The sequence below is a fragment of the Triturus cristatus genome, chromosome 3_1, assembly GCF_964204655.1.
Source record: "Triturus cristatus chromosome 3_1, aTriCri1.1, whole genome shotgun sequence".
In the NCBI taxonomy this organism is placed as follows: domain Eukaryota; kingdom Metazoa; phylum Chordata; class Amphibia; order Caudata; family Salamandridae; genus Triturus; species Triturus cristatus.
Genome location: NC_140583.1, coordinates 690447523 through 690461992, shown reverse-complemented (window position 1 = coordinate 690461992; position 14470 = coordinate 690447523). Strand labels below are relative to the sequence as shown.

Here is a 14470-nt window from a genome sequence, read left to right as displayed (position 1 = left end):
CCAAACTGTGCATAACTCCAATACGCTGCAAAATCTTGTGCTTGCACCAAAGTAAACAGGACAGCGGGGCAGTAAGCAGCAGCAGTACGCGAGTGGACTACAAGCCCAGGAGCCTAAGGGGACTCACCTGCAATTCCGGTCCCGCCTCTTACCTGTTGGGGGCTATTTGAAGACCTCGCGCCTCCCGCTTCGCGGGAGACGCAGCGCCTGACAGCGGGGCAGTGAGCAGCAGCAGTACGCGAGTGGACTACAAACCCCAGGAGCCTAAGGGGACTCACCTGCAATTCCGGTCCCGCCTCTTACCTGTTGGGGGCTATTTGAAGACCTCGCGCCTCCCGCTTCGCGGGAGGCGCAGCGCCTGACAGCGGGGCAGTAAGCAGCAGCAGTACGCGAGTGGACTACAAGCCCCAGGAGCCTAAGGGGACTCACCTGCAATTCCGGTCCCACCTCTTACCTGTTGGGGGCTATTTGAAGACCTCGCGCCTCCCGCTTCGCTGGAGACGCAGCGCCTGACAGCGGGGCAGTAAGCAGCAGCAGTACGCGAGTGGACTACAAGCCCCAGGAGCCTAAGGGGACTCACCTGCAATTCCGGTCCCGCCTCTTACCTGTTGGGGGCTATTTGAAGACCTCGCGCCTCCCGCTTCGCGGGAGACGCAGCGCCTGACAGCGGGGCAGTAAGCAGCAGCAGTACGCGAGTGGATTACAAGCCCCAGGAGCCTAAGGGGACTCACCTGCAATTCCGGTCCCGCCTCTTACCTGAATGTGCGCCATACGTGGTTGTGCTAACTAATGTGCCTATCCTTGATAGTCATACTGCACAGCCCCACGAGGAGTTGAACGAGTCCTTAAAAAATAAAACAGTGTCTTGGCTGAATAGAAAATGCGGCTTCCCGATAAGATTTTCAGATCAAATCTTATCCACTAGAAGGACTAACTGGGTTGGCCCGTCCCGTAAGACCTGTAATGGGGACTGTATAATTGTAAATTTCAAATATCCGCAACACGCGGCCACAGTTCTGCTACGTGCAGCTTCACTTGTCCACAAAGCAAATAATGTCTGTGTGCGCCCGCTGGGTTATTTTTATTCACAGCTAATTAAACCCCCCCTGACTGACGCGAAGACATTGTGGGGCAGGAAAGTGATAGCTTGGTTGAACAGGGTCCCATAGAACTAGCACCGGCAACATTGAATATTGGTACCCCACAACCCATCTCTATCTGTTCTCCTAATAGCACAGGGGAAAAGGTAAGGATGTTAAGCTGGAATATTGCGGGCTTGCGGACCAAAAAGAATGATAGTGGATGGCTAAATTTTGTGAAGCAATACGATATAGTAGCCTTGCAAGAGACTTGGGACAAGGTCTGTGACTTTTGGCTTGACAGATATACATCCTACTTTGTTCCAGCCCTGAGATCAACAGCAGGGAGAGGCAGAGGTGGTCTCATGTTTCTGATCTCAGTAAACATTACAGGAAGGATCAACAAGGTTGCATGTACTTCTCAGAACTGTACTATACTGGAAGCTTGTTTGACAAATAATACCAAATTAATTCTTGTCAATTGCTATAATTCACCGCAGGGGGAGTCCCCAAATGAGCATATTTTTTGGTTATCTAATTTTTTAGAATCTTATAAGGCAAATCAATCCACTTTTTGCTATTATATTTTGATGGGTGATTTTAACGTGCATCTATGTAATCTTAATTGTCAATATAAAGATACTGATGGACCGGATTTCACAACCCCCCAACACTTTGAACATAATTCTAAGGGTGAAGCTCTGGAGACTCTGCTAGCCAATAATGAATTGTATGAAGCTGGGTTTTTTGATAAGAGCAGCCGTGTTCCCACTTATCAAGCTAGGGACTGTGAATCCATTATAGATTATATATTCTTATCCCCAGGACTTTTAAGATATGTGTTTTCTTATAATGCTATTCGTTCCTCTTTTAGTGATCATAATCCGGTGGCAATAGTGCTTGATAACAAATTTTCTCTTAAGGGAAAAACTGTTCTGCCTCTTGCTCTAATGGATGTTAAAGCTAAAGACCAGGGAAGGAGGCTGAATTGGAGTAAGGTTACCCCTAGAGATTTTTATGATACACTCATTGCAAAGGTTGGTTCAGATTTAAACATATGTACAGACCCGCCATATTTGGGTGGAGAAGTAATTACGTCATTTGTAGCTATATGCCTCCAAGTGGCAAAAGAACTTACTAGTAAGGGTCGAACTGTTAAAAATAATCCTGCACTTGGTTGGTTTGACCATAACTGTACCAAAGCCCATAAATTACTTAAAAAGGCTCTTAATGATAGTCCCAGGAATAAGGGTTAGTTACTCAACTAAGGAAAGAGTATGCACAAGCAATGCAGGTGCGGAAAAGGGAAATTAAGCAAGAAGCCTGGGCTGCTTTGATGGATAAGGCTACTCTGAAAGATAGCTCCAAATTCTGGGAAATCATTAATACTCCAATGTTATCTGGCTCGCAGAATTCTGTTTTAGAACTTAACATATCAGAAGAGGACTGGTTAAGCCATTTTGAAAAAATCTATGGGAGTAATCTTGAGCTGGATACCTTTGAGGTACCTATTTCTAATCCTCCGATGTCCCCTGTTATTTTTAATATTGAGGAGGTGAGAAAAGCGATTGAGGGAACGGCTGGCCGCAAGGCGCCAGGCCCAGATGGGGTGCCCTCGGACCTGTTTAAAGCCAACCCTGAGTACTGGGCAAACATTTTGATGAATGTTTTTAATACTGTGGCTGTAACCGCTCCCCCAGAGTCATGGTCCCGTTCGATTATAATCCCCGTGTTTAAGAAGGGCCAAAGGGGAGACCCCAGATGCTACAGACCCATATCCCTGTTGGATTCTTCCATTAAAATCCTAGGGAAGGTTATCTTAGGCAGGCTGACGAGCTGGACATCTGAGAAAAATATAATAACCGACGTTCAGTACGGATTTAGAGCGGGCGGGGCACAGAGGATCAATGCCTTAATTTACATTTGATTGTCTCTAAATATACAAAAGCCACAGGGGGCTCAATTTATCTAGGCTTCATGGACCTGTCCACGGCTTTTGACCTGGTCAACAGGTCAAAGCTATGGTCCATGTTACTGGATTTGGGACTTGACAGGCCCCTTGTGTACTTCCTGGCTGATTTACACAAAGACTTGAGTGCCTCTATAAGGATGACTCAGGCGGGAAAATGTACAGCTAGTTTTAAGTCTGGCAGAGGAGTGCGCCAAGGTTGTATTCTAGCACCTATGTTGTTTACATTGTATATAAACGCCTTGGAAGGAAAATTGTTATCTGCCTCACCTGATATCCCGCGTATGGGAGGTATTCCTATACCTGTACTCCTCTACGCGGATGATGCAGTTTTACTGGCCCGGACACCTCTTGGGTTACAAAGATTACTGGATTCTTTTGGGGATTTTATGAATTCCATGGACCTCGTGGTTAATAATGGCAAATCACACATTATGTCATTGGGTAAGGGGAAAAAGCACCTTAAAACCTTCCTTTGTAACGGTGAAGTAATCTCGAGGGTGAAAGTGTTCACATATTTGGGAGTTGTCTTTGATGATAAAGGTAGTTGGGGCCCGCAACTCTCTATTAAGGTGAATGCTGTCCGCAGTTCTTCAGCTGCAATATTGGGTTTCGCGAAAAGATTGGGAGGAAAACCATACGCAGCCATTTTAGCGATACATCAGGCTAAAACTGTTTCAATTGCTAGATATGGGGCTGCAATATGGGGACATATTAAATCTGACCCCATACAAAGAGAAGAAAATTAATTTTTACGTGCTCTTCTCGGCCTCCCTCAATCCACTGCGACCTTTTCGATCCATCTTGAGTTAGGGACAGGCTATATCTCAGATATTATAAAAATAGCGCCTATCCTGCTGTGGATCAGAATTTGGACAAACCCGAATCTTAAGTTGAATCAAAGGATCCTGAAGGACTGTATCAATTTGGACAATATGAAGGAAATCGAATGGCTGTCCTATATTAAAATGTCAACTAAGAAAATTGGGCGGCCAGAGATTTTCACCAATCCTGAAGGCCTAAGTAAAGCCGACCTAAAATGGGTTAAAACAAATTTTAATAAGCACTGCGAAGTTGAGCGTGAATCCCAGGAGTTAAGCAAACCTACTGTAAGGGCTCACTTCTTGCTTATCATGTCTCTAACCATGCATCCCTATTTGTCTATAGTTATGAATTCTTATCACAGATGGCTACTGACAAAATTTCGTTTTAAGCAGATTCACTTAGTATTAAGTGATTTACAGGGTTGGTTTAGACCGGAAGATGAGGCCCCCTGTAAATGTGATGATTTTTCTCTCCAAGACACCACACATTTTATGCTTTTTTGCCCTTTTTACCATGAAGCTAGGAAAAAGTTCATCTTCCCTATTTTGAAAGAGAAAGCTTTTGTTCAAACTAAACCTGCTTTATTGTTTCTTCAACTAATGGAATCCCCTGTAACCATGTTTTGTGTTGCTAGTTTTCTTGTGGCATCACTTAGGTCTATGAAGAAACGACAGGTGGCCACACGGGAGGAACTAAATTAGCTTTTATTATTGTTGACTGTGATATATTATTTTTAATAAAGGAAACGTTTTAATGTTTTTAAATTGTTTTTATATGTTTTGTATACTTTCTTGATTTTAAGTAATCGAATAAAGTGGATTTGATTGATTGATTGAAAAAACAGGAACCTTCGAGTAAACACCCAAGAGTGCCCAAAGACATGAAGCAGGCACCTCGCCTCTAGAGTAGACATCCAGAGGTTGACAAAGTAGAGGCAGGGCCCTAGTTTCTTCAAACATGCAGCTGCACAGTAGCACGTAATATCATGTAGAAGTTGTAACATAGGTTGAAAGTCCAAAACACTCACTTTGCTCCAAAACACTCACTTTGCTTGTGAGACCTTAATTGAGCATACCACACATCCTCTATGCCCAAATCTTGTGATACCACACCATACCTTTGTGGTGCTAGATAGTGCTGACGTTGTTTGAAGTTCAAACATGTTGCCAGTCTGTTAAGCACCAAAAATTCTCCATCTGTTCAGACACTGCACGCTGTTCAAAATTGTACCTTTTGCTTAGAAACACAGCAGACTCTGAAGAACGATGTGGCTGGAACACCATCAACTGGTTGTAGTGAAGCTACCCTCCAACTCACCAAACCCTTTTGTAGGTAACAACGTGGCTGGAACACCAGATGTGGCTGTAGTGCAACTCTTCACCAACTCACTGTAATCCTTTATGTGGCAAACGTTGTGGCTGGAACACCAGATGCGGCTGTAGCTTAGCTACTCCTCCAACTCACTGTAGTCCTTTAGGTGGCTGTAGTATTCCCAGGCTGTAGTGTCCTTTGGTGATGACACTTCTCTGTGGGGCTGTCCGTTGATGAGGACACTGGTGGGGCTGGCGCTGACTTGCCTGGGAATTCTTTCTTAGTAGATGTAGTGGCTTGTAGGATCTCTTGTTTTCTCTTTTTTTTTTCTTTGTAGTTCCTTTGTTTCAGTGGTTCACCAAGAGTCTCTAGGGTTCAAGTCCGCTCGTCGCCAAAATGAATGTTATAATCTCTGTAGAAAGACAACTGGAGCCAGTATGTATTATCAGTCTTCTTTATTCATCTTCCAGTTCAGGTTACAACTGTCTCTACTCCAGCCAGCCTAGTGTGGTACCAGCCCCACCAGGAGCAGCCTCCCTAGCTGCTCAGCCCATCTTCAACTGCCAACACTCATCCACTCAGACACCCAGGCATTCCATGCATCACAGGCACACCAACATTCTATGACCATCTCACGCTCTGGCTGAGCAGCTAGTGGCAGCAGGGCTGGACTACATGTTATACAATTAAGTAGGGTATAACACAATGCTTTTCCAAAGCAACGCTTGATGGGCTGTACCTGCACCATGACTTCAAACCTCACACACCTCACCTAATACGCCCCAAATTGAGCAAACGCAAACCAGTCAATCATGCAGACTAAAGGCCGAGTAAGGGATTGCAAATCAGAGTGTTTCACAAACTAGCCATGGGTATAAATGATGCCTCCAGACCACATACAAGGCCCTTAGGTCCTTGCAATGGTAGGTAAGTGCTAATCAAATAGTAATGCACTGAGCGTAAAGAATCTTAACGGTAACGAAGTTAATAGTATGCAAGAAAAAATACACAGGAGCACACCACTGTTGTCATGTATTTTTTACACATTTCTGACATGCTGTATTTAGAAATATGTTACAACAAACAAATGATGGACGGAATGCTGACAATGCATACATTCTCCCCCAGTCAAGAGATCTGGGTTAAATCCATCGTTATTTTGCCCACTACACCACCCCAGTTTAGACATGGCCATATGCAAATCAGTTTTGACCCTGTGCCTCATGGGAACAGTCCAGCCCGAACTGCCAAGCCATGTCTTCCCTGGACCGGAATCAAGCATCCTAGGACCGGTTTCTGGCTATCAGCCGTCATCAGCCAGGATAGCTTGACTCCAGTGGCGTAGTGAGCACGGGTATTTAGAAATATATCATGCATGCTGTAAATTAATAAACTACTCTAAGGAATAAGAAAGATCACAACTTATAAATATTTAATGAATTTAGTGGACTGAACATTAGGGGATAAAACATGCATACAGTAGTTTTATAGCTATGATTTGCAAATAAAAATAGCCACATCAGTGGCAGTAAGACATGAATTCCCAGTGTAATATATGGCTATTCTGTTCACACGTTAATGTAGGATTCTACGTCCTGCGAATTGTCGATGCAATCAGAGACATTGGAGAAAAGGCCAATAGGCGACGTGCTGTAAAGAGTGGCACATGAAATAATTGATAAAATGCCAAAACATAAAGCAAGTCAAAATAGGTGGGTTTTTCGTAATCCAGTTGCTCTTTATCGCATCGAAAAAATAACAATACTCTGAAGTAAGTATTTTGACAGATGTGATAAACAGCAACTTTTACAAGTTTCTGGGTGAATAACATGCAGATGTTGCGCTTTTAACAGGGGAAAACTGTATGGTATGCTAAATAACAAGCGCACAACGCCCATAGGGATGAAAGGGCTGCATGAAACATAACAAAAGATTAGGGGGCAGATTTATGTTTGACTTGCGCCTCATTTACGCCGCCGTTGCGTCACTTTTGTGACGCAGCAGCGGCGCAAATCCTGCGCCATGGTGCGGGGTATTTACAACGTGACACATCTGGGAGATGCGTCACGTTGTAAAGCCCTGCGCCACATGTAGGCGTTCCAGGGCAGGTGGGGGCGTTCCGGCGCAGGAACGCCTCCTAAAAGTGGCTGAGTGAAATCTACAAGATTTCACTCAGTCACTTTTGAGCCCATGCTGCGTCAAAACCCTGTGCCTGCTTGAAGCAGGCGTAAGGATTGACGCAGCATTGTGAAGATAGGGCCCCCCAGAGCATTGCTGGAGCTGCGTCGCGCTTGCGACGCAACTCCAGCAATGCGTCACTTTTACGGCACAGATGCGTGACGCATCTGTGCCGTTTTTGCTCCATGGTGCGCCGCATTATAAATGCGGCGCATCCAAGGTGGCGCAGCTGGGGCGCACAATAACTGACGCATCCCTGCTGATATGCAGGGATGCGTCAGTTATTATAAATATGCCCCTAGATATTTAATGCTTCCTTTAAATAACGGATGTGGTGAATAGCACCCAACTCGGATATAAGACCTCTGATCAAAAGGGGAATATGCAGGGATCGGACAACACTCACCCACTAGTAATCATGGCTTTGCTGTTTGTGGACGCACTGACATTTTCTGACCATATTGGACACATCGCAGGTATTGAGCTTTCTCAGTTGATTGATAAAAACATCACCAGTGAAAACATTCACAGAAGCAACTTAGACATTTATACCAAAAAATCATATTTAATCAGGCATATGGAAATTGTGTCCATGTGATAGACAGTTATTTTCCACATCAACTAAAATGAAAGCAATTTACTCACCGACGAAAGAAGGCCTCGGTTCCAGGATTAAAGTTTGCGATATCTAGAGTAATGCCCAGAATGATAGTAGCAATAACTCCTGACATTCCACCCCATTCAGCTATAAATAAAGAAAAGGAAATTCCTATTAACCTAGAAAGTGAACAGGCATTGCCACATTTTAAAGTACGGGCTGCTCAAATGCCTTTTCATTAAAAAACATGTTTACTTCATTTTCTTTCATATTTTGCAATCAAATCAAATCCATCCAGAATACATACCTGTACCCTCATTCAAACACTGTAGCAAAGGGTTTCTTGACCTTTTAACTTCTGTGGACCCTCACTTAGGGGCATATTAACAAGGGCCGGCGATAAATATCGCAAAGCGCGCTTGCATATTTATCGCCGGCTATCTCTGGAATTTATCGCCTGGTTTGCACATTATTAACAACGCGCATCGCCGAGGCGATAAAAATTCCAGAGATAGTTGGGATATCGCCGTTTTCCATGGTGGAAAACGGCGATGTCCTAGATGATAGGGCCTGTGGTCTTAGCCACAAAATCCACCCCCATGTTAAGTATGCCTTAGTCAGGAATTTAACAGACGTTAAATTCCTGCGTTAAGGCATACTTAACGCAATTTTAAAAATCGCTACCCTCCCTTTTTAATATCGCGAAGCTGCCTTCGCGATATTTTCCCAAGGGAGTCTTGTCAGGCACGCCTCCTTTGCATCTCATTAGCGATGCGATCGGAGGCGTGCTGCAAACGGGCGCTAAGTCAGCAAGACACGCGATAGCGTGTCTTTGCTAATAAGGCGATGAAATTATCGCCGCTTTTCGCCCGAAAACGGAAGCAAAAGCGGCGAAAATTTCATATCCCCTTGGTCATTGCTGGAATCCAAGGACCCCCATTGAGTCATGAATGGAAGCCAGGGACCCTGGCCTAAGCGAATTCTTGGTTTCAACTTTAAAGCAATACACAGTGATACAGAATCAAGTATACACCAAACAAATTCACAAGTGATTGCATACTGAATTTCATTTACAAACAAAGAAAAACAAAAATTCGAATGTTAGTGGAAGGGTTGGAGCTTTTCTACATGCGTTTTGTAATACTAAAACACGAAGCTATATGCTTAACTCTAGAATTTCACTTTGTCTTTGTTGCACCTAATTCCTGCTCTCTTGTTCGTGCTTCAATGGAGGCTACCCATCATCCACACTGTGTTATTTTTGCTGTATTTGCGCTTCTCTAACAAAACATCATAGATAAGCATACCAACTACATTTTAAGCCTCCAATTAAAAATGTCTTCACATTTACAGCAATGTAATTTTTTTTAAAGTTTATTTATATACACTCTATTAACCTGCTAACATAATTAAATTTTCCATACATTGTGGACCCCCAGTGTAGGATTCGCAGACCCCCAAGTGGTCCAAAGACTTCAGGTTAAGAACCGCTGATGTAGCACATCAACAATTAAACCTGGTTTTACGCAGTTCCCATTTTTCCTATAAGATTAAGCTTCCAATGATACCAAGTACTCATTATTGTATTTTGGCCAGTGTCAAAAACATATATACATGACAAGTTGCCCAGTCGATGACATGGGATGTTAATATTTTCTTTGTCTTGAGGACAGTTGTATCTACCCAGGTCAATCTCTAGCACCACTATGGATACTACAGTAGACTTCAGCTCTCCTTTCTCTCCAGGCCTTACTGACACCTGGAATACCAAGTTAAACAAGTACAGGAAATCAAAAAAATCTGGCAACTGTATAAGTGAGATTGGTCAATATGTGAATGTGGTTGCTCATAAGGGTAAGTGGATAATTGTGAGAGTGCCAACAGTTGGATGGATTAGTGAGTGCATAAATGAATAAATAAGCAAATAAGTGCACAGATAATGAATGAGCGCAACGATAAATAGGTAAGTGTATTTCTGGATTGCTGGATAAATGGGTTAATGCCTGGATGGATGCAATCCTATAGGCTCAGGCACAAATAAAGGTACAAATAACGTTAAGAGATTGACAATAATCACCACTGTCTCAAGAATGGACACTAAATATATAGAATCACCACGTTTAAGCGACCATGAATGAGCATTGTACCATAACCTACAATGTCACAAGAATCACTACAAGGTTGAATGTCTTAAAGTGCCACGATCAGTAATCATGAAACAGTTTGGCACTAGCCATGAAGAGGCACCTACTGGCATTTCCCCAATTTCCAGATGTGCATAATATCATGAATAAGGTATGAAGAACCGGGCTTTTAGAACCCAGCGGCGCCAGGGGCACGCCCAAAGTCTTCGGGTTCACCTGTCTTAGAATACAGAGACACACAGGATACTTCTTGGTGGTGTCAGAGATCGAGTTTATTGGCTGCAGCCAGTAACAGAAGTCCTAGAAGTCATCACGGTATGAGTTCTCAGGAGACTGCTCAAATTTACAAAGCAAGTCATCCCTTTTTATGCCAGAAACATCACATTCCAGACAAACCCCCATTATTTTACAAATTGTCCAATCGCATGTACCCACACAAAAGTATCGCATGACGGTAAAACACACTTTTCAGTTGTCCGGCCCACGATCAATCATCGAACAATCCCAACGTTCTTCTTTAGACAAGCCGGACAGACCCATAATAAAGAGACCACAACCCATATCGTAAATGGACCATAAAAGAAGAAACAGAAACAGATAGAAGTAGGATGAGGCATGTTTGTGTGCAATAAAACTTTACGAGATCCCGTGCTCTGACCCTTAATCAATATCAGCTAGCGGGCGAGAACGGGTTTGGCAGGGTCGGCCTCAGGCAACGAGGTCAGTTCACTCAAGTCATGTAGGAGTCAGCACAAACTCGAGCTAAGGTGAGCCTGACCAAAGAGCTGGTTTAACCACAGTCATCGGCCTATGTGAGGGCAACCACAAAATGGCTACCATGCGCAAAATGGAACCCAGGGTTCGGAACGAAAACCCTAAATACGCAGTGAATCCATTGATGTAATGTGACGAAAACACACGTACTAGCCGAACTCATTAGTTACGGTTCGCTGTTACCAAAATCGTAACGGAACCATGATGTTTAAAACGCAGATTCAGATTTCACGGAACCTCAGACCCTCCTTTTGCCCTTACATAGGCAATCTCAGTCTGCATCTGAGTCGATGTCGATATTCACCAAATCATCAAGGTGCTGTTGAAGCATCATCTTATCTCTCCGTACCTTTCTCAAGACAGGCGGTCTCCTAACGCATGTTGTAGCACAAAGGCCACATTTGGCAGGACCACACTGTACACAGAGACAACACAAGAAAAGAATCGCTAAAACCACACCAATGATCGACAGAATCCTCCATCCCCAAGCGGATAACAGTTCCCAAAACCATCCAGTTAACGATCAATCTCCTCCGTCCGTATGTATTGACTCGGAGATCTTATGTAGCCTGGAGATGGCCTCGTATACTGTTGGAGCATTATCTGGAATAAAAACGCAGCAAATCGATTGGATCACTTTACATACTCCACCTCGATCTGCAAGTATGACATCTAAAACCGTACGATTCCGCAAGGTCATAAGGTGATCCGCTTGAAGCTCAGCTGTCAAATTACTAAGGGCACAGGCAGTTTCGTTTATGGTGGATTCAACCACTCTCGTCAATTGCCGCAAGCTCCTACTGTTAACCATAGGTCCCCAAAACGGTAGGAAACCCTTGAAGAAGTCTCCCACTTCTTGTCCAGCGATATCTTCCTGATCAAAGACACCCCTGACAACTCTCGTCTTGTGGTAATCTGCGGCAGCAGTATACGTAGGAGGCAACAAATATCCAACATGACACGTTCCCGAAAAATCAGGGGGCAACCATGTATATGCTCTGTTGTAGCAAACAAAATACGTACCCTTGACTGCCAAAAACGGCGGTGAAGACTGAGACGTAAAAACGTACGTCTGAGTACAAACACTCTTCCCTAACTGAGCTATCGGATTCCTGCCAATACCTTGCAGACAAAAATGACCTCGGTGGGGTACGATCCAAATCGGGGGTGACCTCTTTCGTCTCTGCTTTTCACTCAGGCTAACACTGTATCCAGTCACGTTCCAGCCAACATAAGCTAGTAACTCATCTTTGGGAATAGTCCCATACGTATCGATATCCCTACTCATATTTGCAATTCCCTTCACCAAGGCTTTATTACTCGAGTTATCTCTTATGGAACGCTGGGGATAGTCTTCGATAGCATAAATGAACATCGTCTGGAAAGCCCATAAAGACCCATTCTGACTAAACGGCAGTACCAGATAGGGAATACCTCTATCCGTAGTATGTGGCATAAGACCACACACCCAACAATTAGTGATGTTCACTACCAACTGATGTTGATGCAGAAGCTGTACAAATGAGTTATTTACAAATTCTGACCTTCTAATCTGCTTGTGTTCGGGTAAGATATGAAAGGAATGCAAAGAAGTAGTAATAGGAAAAGACGTAGGTTGGGAAGTGGGTGCAGAAGTCAATTTGGTAGAAAAAACAATCCAACCCACCAATGCTAACGTCATGCTAAGAAACATCATAATACATGTAATCGGAAAACATTTGAGATGCATTATCCTGCATAGTTTCATCTTAAAGTTCGTTTTCTCAACAGCTCTCTTGGCCTCAAAAAATTCCATCCTCTCACCGTGCTGTTCGCGGCGGTTGGTTTTCTTCTGCTTAAGGAGTGCGTCTGTCAGTCCAGGGAACGCCCTAGGACCATCCAGAACCATTGACCTTGTGTCTACACGGCTGCAATCCCAAGTCTTCACACCGCGACCTTACAGCTGAACCCGGATGGTGGTTCGAAAAAAAGGAAAAAAGGATCAAAACTGTTTTTCGGCTGAGAGAGTGCTGTTCTCAAAAATGAAAGGAATTATTTGTCCTTTATTAGTCCATTGTCTCTAGACCTCAGGTTATAACGACTTTTACCAGGCTCTGTCTGACTTTGAAACAACAGTTCAGGTTCAGTGGTGTCCAATCTTAAAGGTGAAGGCACAGCTGCTTGCAAGACATCGTCATCTCCTTTCTCAGACCTTGTCCATACCAATTCAGCGTCGCTAAACGGTATGAATTTCGGTAATCTCTCAGTTTCGGTGTCTGCGATGCCTTCGCGGATCCACTGGTCGTACGGCAGTGGTAAAGGTACCCTCTTACAGTGTACGCCGTGGATCCAATTTCTTTTTCCGAAGACTTTTACAGATGTCCTTGTAGACAACAACACCTGGTGAGGGCCCGTCCAACGGGGCTGATCGTTCTTAGTCCTCTGAAAATTCTTTACCAGGATCCAGTCACCAGGATTGATAGTATGACCTGGGTCCACAGATGCTGGTGGCAAGCTATCATGAACCTGTTGATGCAAGACACGCAATTTAGCCGTCAGGTCATACAAATAGTCCACCAACACAGGATAATCGATGTCACTAAATTTCGTTGGTCTCGGCACTCCCCACACATTTGCCGGTCGACCAAAAACAATTTCATACGGACTAAGTCCAATTCGGGAATGCACTGTAGTTCTAGTTGACAAGAGTGCCAATGGCAAGGCATCGGGCCATTGGAGACCGGAACTCGCCTGAATCTTGGCTAACTTCAGCTTCAGAGTGCCATCATAGTATTCCACTAAACCAGCTGATTGGGGATGATTCGCAGCGTGGAATTTCTGTTTTATGCCCAAACCCTCACATACTCTCTTCATGATCCTGCCCACAAACTCACTTCCGTTATCACTCCACACCATCCTTGGCAACCCGAACCTAGGGAAATATTCTTTGAGCAAGACTTTAGCTGTGGACAAGGCAGTATTATCTTTTAGGTGATATGCCTCTACCCATCTAGAAAAGGCACAAACAACTACGAGGACGTATTTCAAATTGTTGCATCTTTCCATGTGGATAAAATCCAATTGCAAAACCTCGAACGGGTACGTCGGAGGCGCGAAGTGACCAGCTGGAGTTGGAGTTCCCTTACCAGGATTATACATCAGACACACCATACAGTTTTTGACCACATTCTCCGCACACTTGGGAATTCCTCCGTTCTCCCACACTGGAGCCAACAGCTTACAAATCCCTTTCGCACTGATGTGAGACATTCCATGTGCCATCGTAACCACCGCAAGCATGTACGCATCGGGTAACATCCATCTTTGGTGTTCCGACAACTCAACCCAACAACCAGTCGAATCCAATCTACCCGTAGTTTCTCTCCACACGTTTTTTTCACTCTCCGTAGCTTCGGCCTGAATCGATTTCACACTCTCAATCGTATCCTCACACATCCCAGCCGCGCCAATCCATCTCGCAGGGCCTGCAACATATGTTCGACCCATCATATTTTTCGCTGTTTCTTTCGCAACTTCGTCCGCAAATGCGTTACCACGGCCAACATCGTCTGTAACCTTTCGGTGAGCACTACACTTCACAACTTGCTTCGGC

The 14470-nt window shown here is 44.2% G+C and overlaps 1 protein-coding gene across 1 annotated transcript in view; it reads right to left on the bottom strand.

Annotated features, from left to right (window-relative positions):
- Window positions 1-14470, bottom strand: part of LOC146860809 (sperm-specific sodium:proton exchanger-like) — a 5538638-nt gene that overhangs the window by 3929975 nt on the left and 1594193 nt on the right. Inside the window, exon 7 of the mRNA XM_085646172.1 lies at window positions 8008-8107. Coding sequence (XP_085502298.1) covers window positions 8008-8107 — 100 coding nt within the window. The remainder of the gene's footprint in view (window positions 1-8007; window positions 8108-14470) is intronic.